This window comes from Bos indicus x Bos taurus, chromosome 22 (genome assembly GCF_003369695.1).
Source record: "Bos indicus x Bos taurus breed Angus x Brahman F1 hybrid chromosome 22, Bos_hybrid_MaternalHap_v2.0, whole genome shotgun sequence".
Lineage (NCBI taxonomy): Eukaryota > Metazoa > Chordata > Mammalia > Artiodactyla > Bovidae > Bos > Bos indicus x Bos taurus.
Window position 1 is genome coordinate 8,952,876 of NC_040097.1, and position 16,422 is coordinate 8,969,297.

Sequence of the window (16,422 nt, forward strand, 5' to 3'; positions counted from 1 at the left end):
AAAGAACTTTCAATTTCTAGCTCACAAGTTTCCTAACAGTGAGCCATGGAAAGCCAACTAAGTGCAGTCAGGGACAGACCTGCTCAAAGAGTTGTGGCAGCCAAAGGACTCCACACTACACATTTTGACGATGGTCATTCTGCATCAAAAGTCTATTATTAAGATTGACCCAGCTCTTGAGTGGCACAACTGTAAAAAATATTCACAGAATATCAAATGAAATTCACTCTCTCCATTGTTGGAAATGTTATGGGGCAGATGCCCTGGATTTAAATACAACAGCCAAGAATAAGAGTACCCTGACAAACAATCCATGTGCTCCCACCAACAATCCTCCTCAAAGGAGCTGATCCAGGTGTTAGGTGTTTGCCATGACTGTTTCACCCACACATCTGAGGGCTCCTGGGAACCACTTACCAGTGACATCATTCCGTTCTATTCCGTGGTCACCGTTAGCAAGCACTGCGGCTTGAGAAGATGGAGTACCTACAACGACCACAAAGAATAATTAGCCACTCTGACAGAAAAATGAAAAACAGATGCCACTACTGTCTACCTACTAGAATTTTTGTCACTCTTCACAACATTAGCTGACAGCAGATAAAATCTGTCCAAAATTTAAAGATCAAATGAAAGGAAATCCAAATACAGAGAACAGAACTAAGTCATTAATTTCTACGGCATTCAAACTCTAAGAGGAGCCGCAACTACAGGAGAAGCCTTCCTTACAGCAAGTCAAAGTCCTTCCTGCCCTGTACGTTGTCAAAGACTATCATTATACTCACTAAATTACCATGAAGAACCAGTGGTTTAGAACCAGTGACTCAAACCAAATACTCCAAGGACACAGACTTTCCTGGTGACCCAGTGGTTAAGAATCTACATTCTAGTGCACAGGACGCAGGTTTGTTCCCTGGTCAGCAACTAAGAACCGATGCAACCAAAAATAAATAAAACAACTGCCACATAAAAAGTCTAAGGTCCCATCACTGCTCCTTTACATGATGATTACCTGGAGGTCACCTGCAGCACTTCTGGAAGCAGTGAGCTTTTTTTTTAAAAAAAAGCTATTCTTATAGACCATGTGGGCTTCCTAGGTGGCTCAAGGGTAAAGTATCCACCTCACAAACCAAAGACGCAGGTTTGATCCCTGGGTCAGGAAGATCCCCTGGAGAAGGAAATGGCATCCCCCTCCAGTATTCTTGCCTGGGAAATTACATGGACAGAGGAGCCTGGCGGGCTACAGTACACAGGGTAACAAAGAGTCGGACACGACTTAGCGACTAAACAAAAACAACATATACGTGTGTCTCATTCCCTAATAACTTAGGGTACTGAGCCTCCTTTCACATGTTTGTCAGTCTTTCATTTTCTTTGATGAACTGATTTTTTTGAACTAATTTTTTTCTTTGATGTTCAGATTTTTGGGACTATTTTTTTTTAATTGGGTTGTGTATTTTCTTATTATTGAATTTTGAAGATTCTTTATTTTTCTGAATATAAACCCTTATCAGGTGAGTTTTGCAAACATTTTCTCCAATTAAAGTATTTTCCAAAAACATATACCCAAAAAACATGTTTTCATTTTCTTAACTGTGTCTGTTGAACAGCAAAAAATTTCCATTTTGATAAAGTCTAATTTACCATTTTTCCTTCATGTTTCCATGCTTTTGGTGGGGTATCTAAGAAATTTCTCCCTAACTCAAGGTCACAGGATTTTCTCCGATGTTTTCCTCTAGAAGTTTTATGGTTTTCATTTACGTTTCACACTGAGCCCTTTTTTCTGTGGTGTTATAATATGGGTCTGCTGCTGCTGCTGCTGCTGCTGCTGCTAAGTCGCTTCAGTCGTGTCCGACTCTGTGCGACCCCATAGACGGCAGCCCACCAGGCCTCCCCGTCCCTGGGATTCTCCAGGCAACAATACTGGAGTGGCTTGCCATTTCCTTCTCCAATGCATGAAAGTGGAAAGTGAAAGTGAAGTCGCTCAGTCGTGTCCGACTCTCTGCGACCCCATGGATTTCAGCCTACCAGGCTCCTCCGTCCATGGGATTTTCTAGGCAAAAGTACTGGAGTGGGGTGCCACTGCCTTCTCCGAATATGGGTCTAGGTTCATATTTTTGTACACTGATATCTAATTGTTCCTTAATTTCACTGATTCCTTTGGTGCAACTGACCATATTACATGTAGGTCTGCTTCTGGACTCTCCTGTTCCACTAATCTATAAACTTACCCATCTGCCAGTACCACAATACAATTAAAATACAATTGATAATTTTTATTTTATAAAATCTTAAAGTGACATCATGTGCGTCCTCCACATTAGGTCTTTTCCAAAATTGTGTTGTTATATTTTAGTGTTTATGCTTTTCCATATAAATTTGAGAAACAGCTGTTGATTTATTAAAAAAAAAAATTTCTGATGGGATACTGACTGCTCTTACTATATAGATCAATTTGAGGACATATAACCTTTCTGAAAGGCTCTGACTGTATCTAACATTCAGCAACCTGCCTAGCTCTGCAGTTAGCCTGCCAACCCAAGAAGTTCCTGCAAATCCTCTTAACCTCACAGATTTTTCATAAGACAAGTAAAAGTCTAGAACATATGCTACTAAAATACGAAATGCAAGAGTTTACTTTGGAAGACAACAAACTACAATGTCCAAGCTTCTGGGTCTCACAAACCCAATGCAGAAAAAAAATCTTTCACATAAACTCACTGAAAAGATTATTCATTCTGTTATCTCAGGTAACAGAGGAACAACTAGAGAAAAACCTAAAAGAATACGGCAGACCGAAAAGAAAATATCAATTAACTGGAACAGGAGGAGGAAAATAAAAGGAACAAAAGACAACAGACTTTTCTTAAATACCCAGCATGCATCATGTACCATGCTAGGGTTTCACATATTGTGTTTTACTTATCAAGAGAGAGAACAAACATGGGCTAGAACATATTCACACAAATAAATTCACACTCATACAGTAAGCTTATAAAATGTATTCTTCCTAGCTCAAGAAAGAGTGCTTATTTTCAAAAATCCACCTCAGTTTAAAATACAAATTGCAAAAAGAAAATAAAATGTAGGCTATAAGAAAATGCATATTACAAAATGATATCATCTTTTGGCTATAAGCATGATGAAATCTTTTTTAAATTTGATAACAGCCCATGATGGCAAAGGTGTAAGAAAAAGGGTTATCTCATACACCACTGGAGAAATATAAATTGAAACAAACTTTCAACAGTTTACCAAATTTTGAAATACCAGTGTAACAATTCATTTTAGGCAGGTAGTTCATGAAAAAGATATAAATGTACACAAAATTGAAAGTAAATAGGATGCTTACTGTGGCATTGTTTTAAAAGTAACAAATGCCTACCAGGAGATTCACTAAGCTGTGAAATAAGATGCAGCTGTTAAAAGAAATGAGGTAGCTAATATGGGAAAATTTCAGGATGCCAAACACTATTAAAGAAAAAAGCACATATATTAAAATATAATCAGGGACTTCCTTGGTGGTTCAGTGGTTAAGAATCTGCCTTGTAACAGGTGACAAGGGTTCAATCCCTGGTTGGGGAACGAGATCCCACATGCCTGTGTGCTGCAATGAAAGATCCCATGCGATGTAACCAAGATCTCACGTGCTGCAACTAAGACCCAATGCAGCCAAATAAATAAAAAAATTAAAAAAAATAAAATAAAAAAATAAATATATATAATCATGTTGCTTTTAAAAATGAAAGGAATAAAGTAAAAGCAAGTATGACATAATAGCACTATGAAAAACACACATAAATAATCAGGAAAAATATGGAAAAACATATACCAAACATCACTACTTGCTAAGGAATGAAGTGCAGGGAACCAGAGACGGGGGATTAAAATGAAGACCTTCACAGATGTAAACTACTGTTTTAATTGAGCACCTTAAAGAGTGGACAGATAGCAGACTGAAGCACACAGGCCAGCTTCAATATGCTATCACAAGCAGTCAGAAGTAGCAGGAAAGATTTATTTTTTAAAAAAGCAATGAAAGATCTAGAAATCAAGAAGGGTACCCCCTAGCAGACCAGAAATTACAAGAAATATCCAAGTAAATGAAGCAAACAGACCACCCTGAGAAGAAACCCCAGCCCAAAGAAGGCACAGGAAGGAAAACAGCACTCCTTGGAGGTAACTCTAGGCTTGGAGACAGCTGAAACCGTGGGACTTCAGGAAAAGCTGCCACGCCAGTCCCTACTTCCCTCACGCTCTCCCTCCCTCACCCACAACAGTCAGCTTTGTGCCAAACCCCAGATGGGAAAAGACACTGAATGCCTTGGCACGGGAGGAAGCCTGCTCACCGGGTGAATGGTGATACCCAGAGGAGCTGTGGGGGGAGCCCCACATTGCACCTGGCAGTGCTGTCACATCCCTGCCAGAGGCAGGTGGTAGGAAACAGGCATGTGTCACAGGGAATCTCAAATAGACAACAGTATGGCCAAATAACTCAGGAAAACCACTACCAAAAACAAAGACATCACATTCAAAGGGAATAAATTATCACCCAGGGACACAACGCTGACTTTTAAAGAGAAGTATGTTATTTTCCTCTTAAGGATGAAAGAAAATACCATACATCCATAAACAAAAGCAAGCCCCTAAACAAAGTGATTATCTAATGATTAACAAATCCTTTCCAGGTTAGGGAGTTTCCAATTCTTTGATTTTCCAAAATTGAAAGAGGTCATAATGAGGTTGTCATCTGATAGGTCATTAAAAATAAATTTTAATAATATTGAGTTATGGAATTCTTAGCATAGAACTCAAAGAACTGAATATATTGCTATAATAAAGCTTCCATTCTCACATAAGAAGCTGTGTGAATAGGGCTTTTTGGCTGTATATTGTCACCCTGTTTATTTAACTTCTATGCAGAGCACATCATGAGAAATGCTGGACTGGAAGAAACACAAACTGAAATCAAGATTGCCGGGAGAAATATCAATAACCTCAGATATGCAGATGACACCACCCTTATGGCAGAAAGTGAAGAGGAACTCAAAAGCCTCTTGATGAAAGTGAAAGAGGAGAGTGAAAAAGTTGGCTTAAAGCTCAACATTCGGAAAACGAAGATCATGACATCCGGTCCCACCACTTCATGGGAAATAGATGGGGAAACAGTGGAAACAGTGTCAGACTTTATTTTTCTGGGCTCCAAAATCACTGCAGATGGTGACTGCAGCCATGAAATTAAAAGACACTTACTCCTTGGAAGGAAAGTTATGACCAACCTAGATAGCATATTCAAAAGCAGAGACATCACTTTGCCAACAAAAGTTCGTCTAGTCAAGGCTATGGTTTTTCCTGTGGTCATGTATGGATGTGAGACTTGGACTGTGAAGAAGGCTGAGTGCCGAAGAATTGATGCTTTTGAACTATGGTGTTGGAGAAGACTCTTGAGAGTCCTTTGAGAGTCCCTTGAGAGTCCCTTGAACTACAAGGAGATCCAACCAGTCCATTCTGAAGGAGATCAGCCCTGGGATTTCTTTGGAAGGAATGATGCTAAAGCTGAAACTCCAGTACTTTGGCCACCTGATGTGAAGAGTTGACTCATTGGAAAAGACTCTGATGCTGGGAGGGATTGGGGGCAGGAGGAGAAGGGGACGACAGAGGATGGCATCACTGACTCGATGGACGTGAGTCTCAGTGAACTCCGGGAGTTGGTGATGGACAGGGAGGCCTGGCGTGCTGGGATTCATGGGGTTGCAAAGAGTCGGACACGACTGAGCGACTGATCTGATCTGATCTTATTTGATCTATGAAAACAACAGGAACAAATATTGTTAAGTCCTTTCCATAGTAGCAAAAAATGGTTACTCACAGATTTAGAATCTAATCAAGGAAAATAATAGAGCAAATAATCTCACTAGAAAAACACTTCCAGGGAACACCCTGGCAGCCCAGTGAATGACACTCTGAGCTTCCACAGCAGAGGACTCAGGTTCAGTCCCTGGTTGGAGAACTAAGATCCCACAAGCCAAGCAGCCCCCAAAAAAAAATCCAATCAGATTCAACTTTTATGATTGGTAATAATTTGTCAAAAATTGTGACAAAGGTCACAACTGGGTACTACTAGTAATTGTGATGATAAATCTCCTCTGGACCAAGTTACACTTAGGCTCCTTTGGTTACAGAAACTTTTTACATCAAAATTTAAGTTTACATACTTGTTATAGAAATATAATTTACCCAAGAAAAAACCTTTCAAGTTTAAAAATATATTCCATTAGGATAAAAATCTATGACAAATGGAATAGAAATGAGGGTTCAAGGGATCAAAAGAAAGATTTACATTTCCAATGATAAAGAACAGCTTGTTCATGCATTTTTAAGTAAATGGTAATAGGAATCAAAATGCTATATATTTAGAAGCATTTGAATACATTTAAAGGACTGATATAACTATTATTTTATGTGGTAAAGTGAAACATCCTGAAAATTACATATTTTCCAACGATGTAAACTGCTGCTTAAAAAATTTAGATGTCAACTTAAAAATGTACAAAGAGTACAAAATTTTTGAGAATTCCCACATGGGTATGTGACTAAAAAGTTTCAAGATTGCTACTTTAGACAAATGCAGAGTTACAAAGAATGGTTTATACATTCTAGTAGAAAAATTTCCAAGTGGCAAAGTAAACAGAGGTTGAACCCATTTGTTTAAAACTTACAAATTTCTGTTTGTAATTTACATAGTAAATAATCCTAAAAGATCTACTACTTCTTAAAAAATAGATAAGTCAGAGTTAGGGGAGATTTTCACTTACTTGAATTTCAATTTTTTAAACAAAATTTTTACTGTAGACTAGTTTTTTAAATTTACAGAAAAATTGTGATGCTAGGACAGAGATTCCCTTATACCTACACTCAGTTTTCCCTGTAAGAAAAGATGGCCAAAAGAAGCTGGGTTGTTTCCAAAGCAAAGGCAGATTGATATATGATGATAAATTCATATGATGTTTGCCCGAACATTCCTGTCTATACCACACTCTGAAATGTCTACTCTAAACCACTTCTATTCTCTTCAAAACTGTAACCCCTTCCACCTCCATTTCTCAGCATTATGACCTCACCTCTTTCAAAGAAAATAGGAAGCCGTGTCAGAAGAGATTTCCTGCCCCTCTACCATCACACACAGAAACCTAAAGCCTCTGCCAAGAAATGCTTCTGCCCGTACCTGCGCTTCCTTCCAAAGACAAGCTGCTTCTCCTTCTAGTCTTGAAATCAGACATTATCACACCCCTCTCAAATCACACAGCTCTTTATTTGCTCTTTTCTTTTGGCACTTGACTACCTTCACTAATGAACTGTAAACTCCTTGAGGTCACAGCTTTGAGGTTCATTTTTTCTCCTTAATAACACAGCATTCTCAACAAACATTCGCATAGAGAATCAATGAATGACTGGAATAAATGTGACTGCCTGTGTGTGTACGGGGCAGCAGCCGGGGACAATAAGGAGGGAGAAGGCAAAAGCAGGAACTCCTAAGTAAACCTGCAATTTCTAAAAACAAAATTTCAGACACTGTACTTTTAAAACACTTTAATTTTCTAATTTTCTTTACAGTGAAGTTTCAGTTTTATAATCAAGGGAATAAAGCTATTAACAGAAGATTTCAAATGAGATCAAGACCAGAGCCCATGAGTCGTGTGCTATTTCCTTGTTTTCAGGACCAGACATGCCATCTACACAGGGCAGGTAGGATACTGCTGTGGCTTCACGGAGCGATCTTAACATAAAGATGCCTGCATCATTTCCAGAGCAAGAAATTTAACTGTAAGAAACAAATGCTCCTCCCAACTTACCTGGAGTCTGTGGCTAAGAATAACGGAAACGTTTTATCTCTGAGGAAAGGATATATTTTTTTTAAGTACGTGAAAGATAGCTGGATTCAGATAGTTTATTTCTTTGGTATCTCTGCCCTATGCAACTCTTAAAAGAGTTTCTCAGCTATAGATAAAACATGGCAAATTAACCTCTTAAGAAATCTCTGCTTTTCTTTTATACCAGGTAGGGTACCATTACTATGAACTATAACTGTTAGTACTGTTTTTTTCTATTCCAAAAAGAAATTTAGGTAAGAAATAGAGTATATTTTCAAATTAAAGTCAGAAAATATTTTTGCAAAAAATTATAAAGAGGGTTCAGGATCAGACACCTACACCTAAGTGAAGACCTACCACTTTAGTCTGCAGACTTACAGTTACCTGTTAGTCTGCACCTTAACATAACCCAAACCTGAATAAGATGACTTTAGTTCAGGAACAGACCAGATGATCTCAGTGCAGCTTACCAAGCAATGATTGTATCTCTACTATGTGCCAAGAGCAGTGACCTCTCTAACACACATCTGACGAGTTTGCCGCTCGCCTCTATCTCTGCACAGACCGCGAGACTCGCGTAATGTCGCTGGACGTGTGTCTCCTTGCTTCCACTCTGCCACTTGTCTCACTTGTCATTTGACCTCTTGTTTCTTATCACTGAGCAACCTGAAGCTGCTGGTACTACGAACTTATTCTGTGCCTCTTTGCTTTTGCTAAATATGTCATCCTTCCAGAATATAAAAATAAACGAAATACTATCCCTATTCTAGAGCAGCTTGAGTGTGAGACAACAAATAGCTTAATTATGACTTTACAAGTGCCTTGAAAGGGCAGGCTCAGGTACGAAAGGCACTTACCAAGGAGAAGAAAAGACAGAGGTGGGTAAGAGGCAAGTCGCGAGCAAGGACTGTAAGTCAGGAAATGTTCTTGGACAATTACAGCGATCATAAAGGATTTTTTGTAGACCACCACCTTTAGCCAAAGCTTTAATTACCATCACCTCCAGATGTGTATCTCCAGCCCAGAATTACGCTCTCAATTTCAGGTTCTTTTATCTAGCTGCCTACTGCTCTTGACTAGATATCTTCTCTACTATCAGATAAGCTGAAATTCTTACCTTTCCCTCAAAATCTACTCCTTCTACAGCCTTCCCATCTCACAAAATGATAAATCACTCCTTTTGGCTGCTCAGGTCAAAATCATCTAGATTCATCCTTGCCAATGTAAAGGCTTATACCTTCAAAGGAGCAGCTGAGGGAAATGGTATAGGTTACGTTGGATGGAAATGGGTTTAAGAGGGAAAGCAACTGACATTAGAGAGTAGATATATTTGCTTCGAAGAAGGAGCAGCATAAAAGAAAAGTAAATGAGAAGGGCATGGATTGAGACAGAATATTTTTTCTTATGAAGAAAAAAATTAGGGTATATTTGATGCTGATGAATGACCCAGAGGAATGGATGATACAAGAGACAGAAGACGCAAAGGCTACAGTAGTGCCCTTGAGCGAGAGCACGAGCAGTTCACTCCTGAAAGTTAGAGTAACGGCAGAGTAAAAGACACAGGAAAATGTAGGTTAGGAGACCGGCTGAGGGGATAGGTAGTGTATCAATTCTCTTCTGATTGACTTTACTGGATATCTGTTCTAAAAGCCCTCAAATGAAAAAGATGTAAAATAGTTGTCTAGGAAAGTAGAAGACTTTATAAATTTATATAACTTAGTAGTAGAGTTCTCAAGTACATGCTCTTTATGCAAATAAAATAAGACTCTCATTTACATTTCCCTGAACATAGTGTTTACAGGTCTGATAATTCTTTTGACTTAAATAAGTGAATCTTTAGTTTTGAAAAACAGTGTCTATGAGACATTAAATAAATTAGAAAGTAAGCATTCATGAACACAGTACGGTTTCACAGAAAGAACACACAGTTTTAAATAACAAGATTTGGGTTCAGGTTGTGGTTCTATCACTATGAACTAAATGACCAAATACTATTCCCTTGTACTAAGAAGTCAGTCCTGGATATTCATTGGAAGGACTGAGGCTGAAGCTGAAACTCCAATCCTTTGGCCACCTGATGCTAAGAATTGACTCATTGGAAAAGACCCTGATGCTGGGAAAAATTGAAGGCAGGAGGAGAAGGGGACGACAGAGGTAAGATGGTTGGATGGGATCACTGATTTGATGGACATGAGTTTGAGCAAGCTCCAGGAGCTGGTGATGGACAGGGAAGCTTGGCATGCTGCAGCCCATGGGGTCGCAAAGAGCCAGGCACAACTAAGTGACTGAACTGAACTCCTGAGCCTTAAAAACAGCCTCATCTGAAAGAGGGATAATACCTACCATTCACAGTCACCAAGAGGACTAAAGCATAACACTGGAGGCAGCACTGTGGCAAATGCATTTTGTGAAGTGTCAACTATTATTATTCTCATTGTTATTGAACTATAGATTGAACAACGATATTGATCTACCTATACAAAGATAGATCTTCCGTAGACTGATCACTAGACTACAAAGTAACCTTGAGAGAACACTGAAATTAACTTTTGCCTTATGAAAAACTCATTAAAATGACATTACCAGACTAGATCATAATTGCAAAACTAAGAAATAAGCCACTTACCAGAATAAAAAAAAAGCAACGCAATGAGTTTAGAGGAAAATAAAAGGGAGATGGAGATTCTAACCATATAGCAACTAATAATCTCAAAAATCTAAGCTCAAGAGAGAAGAATAAAAACATTACTGCAGGAAAAAAATGAGGTTTTACAGCAGTAAAAAGGTCTGCATACTTCTCTGTAGATAAGACATGGGTTCTAATCATGGGAAAGCTGTGCACTACTGGGTAAGTCTTCATTCAAAAGATGCTAAACTGTCTTCTTTCTGATTTCCCAGAGGACAAGACTCCAGCTTCAGGAAATGAAAACATTCTCAGCTAAATACACATAGCACTGAAAACAATACAAGTTTTTTTAAAACTAATCACATGCTCTGAGATAGCTGTTACATTTTTTTTCTCCTGCAAGAGATTTCAGAGTCCCACAGCTGGCAAATCAATTGGCAGAGGTGGGAAACTGCAAGAAGCCGAGAAGCCATGAGTGCTGTGAAGAAGAGAACCACGGTTAAGTCCGCGTTGGGCAAAATGGCGAGGATTCAGCATGGTCTCAAAGCAAGGCCTCCTCCTTTCCCAAAAGTCAGACCTGTGCCAACGTCGCCCTCTGGTGGCCAATGAAGTTAGTTGTGAAGCTCCTTAACAGAAAGCCCCAGTCAGCTGAAGAAGGACCATTTCTGAGGATCTAGTTGTCATCCTTCCCAGGACTTACTTAGGCCCTTTCTCTAAGACCAGTGTTTCTCAGTCAAGGACGGGCATCCAAGTCACTTGCAAGAGACTGTTAAAACACAGACTGCTGGGCTTCCCTAATGGTTGAGTGGTAAAGAATCTGCCTGCCAACTCAGGAGACATGGGTTCGATTCCTGATCTGGGAAGATCCCACATGCCTCAGAGCAACTAAGCTGGTGCGCCACAACTACTGAGCCTGAGATCTAGAGCCCACCAGTCACAAATACTGAATGAAGCCCACACGCCCCAGAGCCCAGGCTCTGCAACAAGGGAAGGCAACTAAATGAGAAGCCCAAACACCGCAACTAGAGAGTGGCTGCCGCTCACCAAAACTAGAGGAAGTCCGAGCACAACAGATTGTTGAGTCCTATATAAGGTTTGCCTAAGAAATGCATTTTGAACAAAGAAACTATAAAGAAAGATGAGTGCTGAAGAATTGATGCTTTTAAACTGTGGTGTTGGAGAAGTCTCTTGAAAGTTGTTTGGACAGCAAGGAGATCCAACCAGTCCACCCTGAAGGAAATCATTCCTGAATATTCATTGGAAGGACTGATGCTGAACTCCAATCCTTTGGCCACCTGATGCAAAGAACTGACTTGTTTGAAAAGATCCTGATGCTGGGAAAGATTGAAGGTGGGAGGAGAAGAGGACAACAGAGGATGAGATGGTGGATGGCATCATCGACTCAAGGACATGAGCTTGAGTAAACTCCAGGAGTTGGTGATGGACAGGAAGGCCTGGCCTGTTGCAGTCAATGGGGTCACAGAGTCGGACCAGACTGAGCGACTGAACTGAAATAAGGAAGCTCTTTTCCTTTCTTTATTGATGTCTCCGAATAACCACCTCGCCTCTTCCTCCCATTTATCCTAAGTTAAGCCTTCTATAAACAAGGTGGTATGAGGGAAAAAATACCAAAAATATGCTAACGGCTGTGCTGTACTTAGTCACTCAGTCATGTCCGACTCTGAGACCCCATGAACTGTAGCCCACCAGACTTCTCTGTCCATGGGATTCTCCAGACAAGAATACTGGAGTGAGCTGCCATGCCCTCTTCCAGGGATCTTCGCACCCCAGGGATCAAACCCAGGTCTCCCGCATTGCAGGAATTCTTTATCATCTGAGCCAGCAGGGAAGCCCTGCTAAAGGCTAAGTGAAGGCCAGCATGCGAGTAAGAGGTCCTTGGGATCCACAGACACAAAAGGACTTCAAATCCACTCTCAGGTTACAAAGACTGGTGGTGGGGAGGAGGACACCAGGGTGCTGCCCTCTGTGGTGCAGACTAGAAAAAGCTGCCACTAAAGCAAAGACAAGAAGCCCTGTGCCCTAGAGCCCTTCTCCCCTATGCAAACAAAAGCTTTCAGCTGCTGGGGGAGAAGTATCAAACGCTGTCAACCCCAGGGCCAGGTGAAGGCCTAATGCAGCTGGGGAAGGAGTAAATCCCCTCTTACCTTAGGGAGGAGCCAGAAAAATTCTGAGCCCAGGATCCTACACCAATGCTTAGAAAACCCTATCCATGTAAGAGGGATAATATTACTGAGATAATATTACTCAACCATGAGATACATGCACACAGGACTGAGTCTAAACCAAAACCAAAAAACAAAGATAAACAAAACTCCTGCCCCTCCCAGGCTACCCAGCCCTCTTCTGACAAGGGAGGGGAGAGAGGGCCTCCAGAGTCACAGGTGCACAGCAGAGGCCAAAGTGGAACAAGGACTGACAACAAGCCTTTCAGCCCCTCAGCCCCTACTCTAAGAACCAGGAATAGAAGCATTTAAAACCAGTAGTGCAATGAAGACCACCACAGTAACAACAAAGCCCAACTCTAGTTCAGCCCTAGCCTCTACACTTTGAACTAACTACCTAGTAAAAAAAGAGATATGCCATTGTTGGGCTGTAACCCACAGGTCTACAAGGTCTTGCCCAGTTCCAAGACTGAAGAAAGAGCCCACAGTCAGAAACAGAGACATCAACAGTGTAATGGATGGGGGACCTCACACAGCTGAAGCAAGGTCCTGGAGTGACACCTCGCCACGTGCATTGGAAGGCAGGCTTAGGACATGGGGGTAACCTTTGCTTCCAGGTGGCAAGAGTGATTATCAGTTATACAGGACTCGATGTCAGGAGGGCTCATTAGGCACCAGGAAAACCAGTGGAGGGGCACAGCCCTCATGGCCCCTTTGATAAAAAACATGACCAGCTAGGAAAGGACAAGTGTGTAGGAAGGTCAGTCATGTGAGTAGGGCACAGGTGAAGCAGGCCCTGGTCGGATAGGGTGTGTACATACAGACAGCAAGAGAACAGCCATCTTGAGTAACCTAACCATACACTCATTTCCAGGCATAAATCCTTTTTTAATCTCAGTCTCTGTTTTACATGTGAGGTCTAGAAGTCACTCAGAAATTAACACACACATAAAAAGTACCAGAAAAAAACAGTGAAGAGACAAAATAATCAGACTGAGGAATGCCCCAGATATTTAAATTACCAGACCGATATTTAAAAATTATGATTAATGTGTTGAAGTCTATAGTGAAAAAGATAGAAATATGCATTAACAGAAAATTTCAGCAAGAGATGGAAGCTCTAAAGGTCACATAGAAATGCTGTAAGTTAAAAACAGTAAAGATATTAAAGATAAAGAATGTCACTCAGGGTTCATTATTAGACTCAATGTAGCCAGCAAAAAAACATCAGGGAACTTGAATACAGGTCAAAGAAAATACCCAAAATAAAACATGAAGAGGGAAAAAAGAGGGAGGGAAAAAAACCAAAGCATCCAAGATTCCTGGGACAATATTCAACAATTTAACAAAAAAGTAACTGGAATCCCAGAAGGAGAAGAGAAAAAGAAAGAGGCAAAGCAGAGAACAAGCTCAGCGAGTGCCAGGAAGGCAAACCTCAGCTAGGGCTCCCCTGCGGTCCAGTGCTAAGACGTCGAGGTTCAGTGCTCTAGGGTCTGATCCCTGGTCTCACAGGCCACACCCAGGAGTTCGCATGCCACAACTGAAAGAGCCTGCCACAACTAAGACCGGGTGCAGACAAAGAAATACCTTTTTTAAACTAAAAAGCCTGTTGATGAAAGTAAAAGAGGAGAGTGAAAAAGTTGGCTTAAAGCTCAACATTCAGAAAACGAAGATCATGGCATCTGGTCCCATCACTTCATGGCAAATAGATGGGGAAACAGTGGAAACAGTGTCAGACTTTATTTTTTGGGGCTCCAAAATCAATGCAGATGGTGACTGCAGCCATGAAATTAAAAGACGCTTACTCCTTGGAAGGAAAGTTATGACCAACCGAGATAGCATATTCAAAAGCAGAGACATTACTTTGCCAACAAAGGTCCGTCTAGTCAAGGCTATGGTTTTTCCTGTGGTCATGTATGGATGTGAGCGTTGGACTATAAAGAAAGCTGAGCGCCGAAGAATTGATGCTTCTGAACTGTGGTGTTGGAGAAGACTCTTGAGAGTCCCTTGGACTGCAAGGAGATCCAACCAGTCCATTCTGAAGGAGATCAGCCCTGGGATTTCTTTGGAAGGAATGATGCTAAAGCTGAAACTCCAATACTTTGGCCACCTCATGTGAAGAGTTGACTCATTGGAAAAGACTCATGCTGGGAGGGACTGAGGGCAGGAGGAGAAGGGGATGGCGGAGGATGAGATGGCTGGATGGCATCACCAACTCGATGGATGTGAGTTTGGGTGAACTCCGGGAGTTGATGATGGACAGGGAGGCCTGGCGAGCTGTGATTCATGGGGTTGCAAACAGTTGGGCACGACTCAGCGACTGCACTGAACTGAACTGAAAAGGTATTTATTAAAGGTATTTACCACCTAAACACAACATATTCAAGCTGCTAAAAACCCAAGATCAAGATAAAACCTTGAAGGCAGCCAGAGGAAGGGAATAAAAGGAATAACTATCAAAATTCTAACAGACTTCTTATCGGAAACTACAAGTAGGAAGACTAATTTTCCTTTAAGTTACTGAAAGAAAAGAGTAACACAGAATACGACACCTAGCAAAAAATAACCTTCCAAAACTTAAGGTTTGTTTTTCAAAATTAAAAAAGGTGAGATAATTTACTGTTACATAGATTTGTGTATTTCTGTATTCTCCAGACAATACTGGAATTAAAACAGTATCATAAAAACATTCAATTCATCCAAAAGCAGACAGAAAAGAAAATCAGACTGAAGAACAGATGGAAGAAACAGAAAACAACAAACTGACAGATTAAATCCAACCGTATTAATAATCACATCAGGTATTTCAATAAATAGTCTAACACATCAACTAAAAGATAAGAGTTCTTCAGGTTAGATTAAAAAAGCAAGAACCATCTATATTCTAAGCAACCCATTATTAGTAAATATTAAAAAAGAAACCTGTTGAAAGTGAAAGGAAGCAGTTAGACATACCAAGCAAACACTACCTAAGGAAACTAGAGTGGTTACATTAATGCAAGATGAAAATTAAAATGCAGAGAAAAGAAAATTACCAGGAACAAAGAGAGACAGTAAGAGGTCAGTGCATCAAGGAGACTTAACAGTGTAAATACATACGCACATGACGACAGGTCTTCAAACAACATGCAACAGAAACTGACAGAACTGCAGGGAGAAGAACCCACAAAACTACATCAAAACTTCAGTATCTTTCTCAAGTCATGAGAACAAGTAAATATAGAGTAGGCAAGGATATGAAAAACCTGAATAACACTATCAACCAACTGTACTTCACTGACATTAAAAAAAAAAAAAACCCTAAATATTGAGAAATTAACATACTTCTAAATAACTGATAGACTGAAGAGGAATTCATAAGGCAAAATAGAAAATGTTTGAACTGAATGAAAATAAAAAACATATCAAAATCTATGGGACACATCTACAACTAGGATTAGAGAGAAATATATAACATTAAAAGCCTATTTTATGTGGTTGCCAGAGGTGGGGAGTGGGTGGGAAATGGGTGAAAGGAATTCAAAAGGTATAAACTTCTAGTAAAATAAATAAATCCCGAGGATACAACGTACAGCATAGTTTTTATAGCTAATAATAACACTGTACTATATTTGAAAGTTGCTGAGAGAACAGACCTTAGAAATTCTCATCACATGGGGAAGAGAAGGTATAACTATATGTGGTAATGGATGTTAACTAGACTTATGGTGATCATTTCACAATACATACAAATATTGACACA

The 16,422-nt window shown here is 40.1% G+C and overlaps 1 protein-coding gene across 14 annotated transcripts in view; it reads right to left on the reverse strand.

Annotated features, from left to right (window-relative positions):
* MAP4 (microtubule associated protein 4) overlaps positions 1–16,422 on the reverse strand; it is a 101,348-nt gene that overhangs the window by 76,797 nt on the left and 8,129 nt on the right. For 13 of the 14 annotated variants that reach the window (XM_027523310.1, XM_027523323.1, XM_027523322.1 and 10 more), the window contains one exon: positions 418–486. The exons of the other annotated variant lie outside the window; for it this stretch is intronic. In XM_027523310.1, coding sequence (XP_027379111.1) covers positions 418–486 — 69 coding nt within the window. The remainder of the gene's footprint in view (positions 1–417; positions 487–16,422) is intronic. 14 annotated transcript variants of the gene reach the window in all.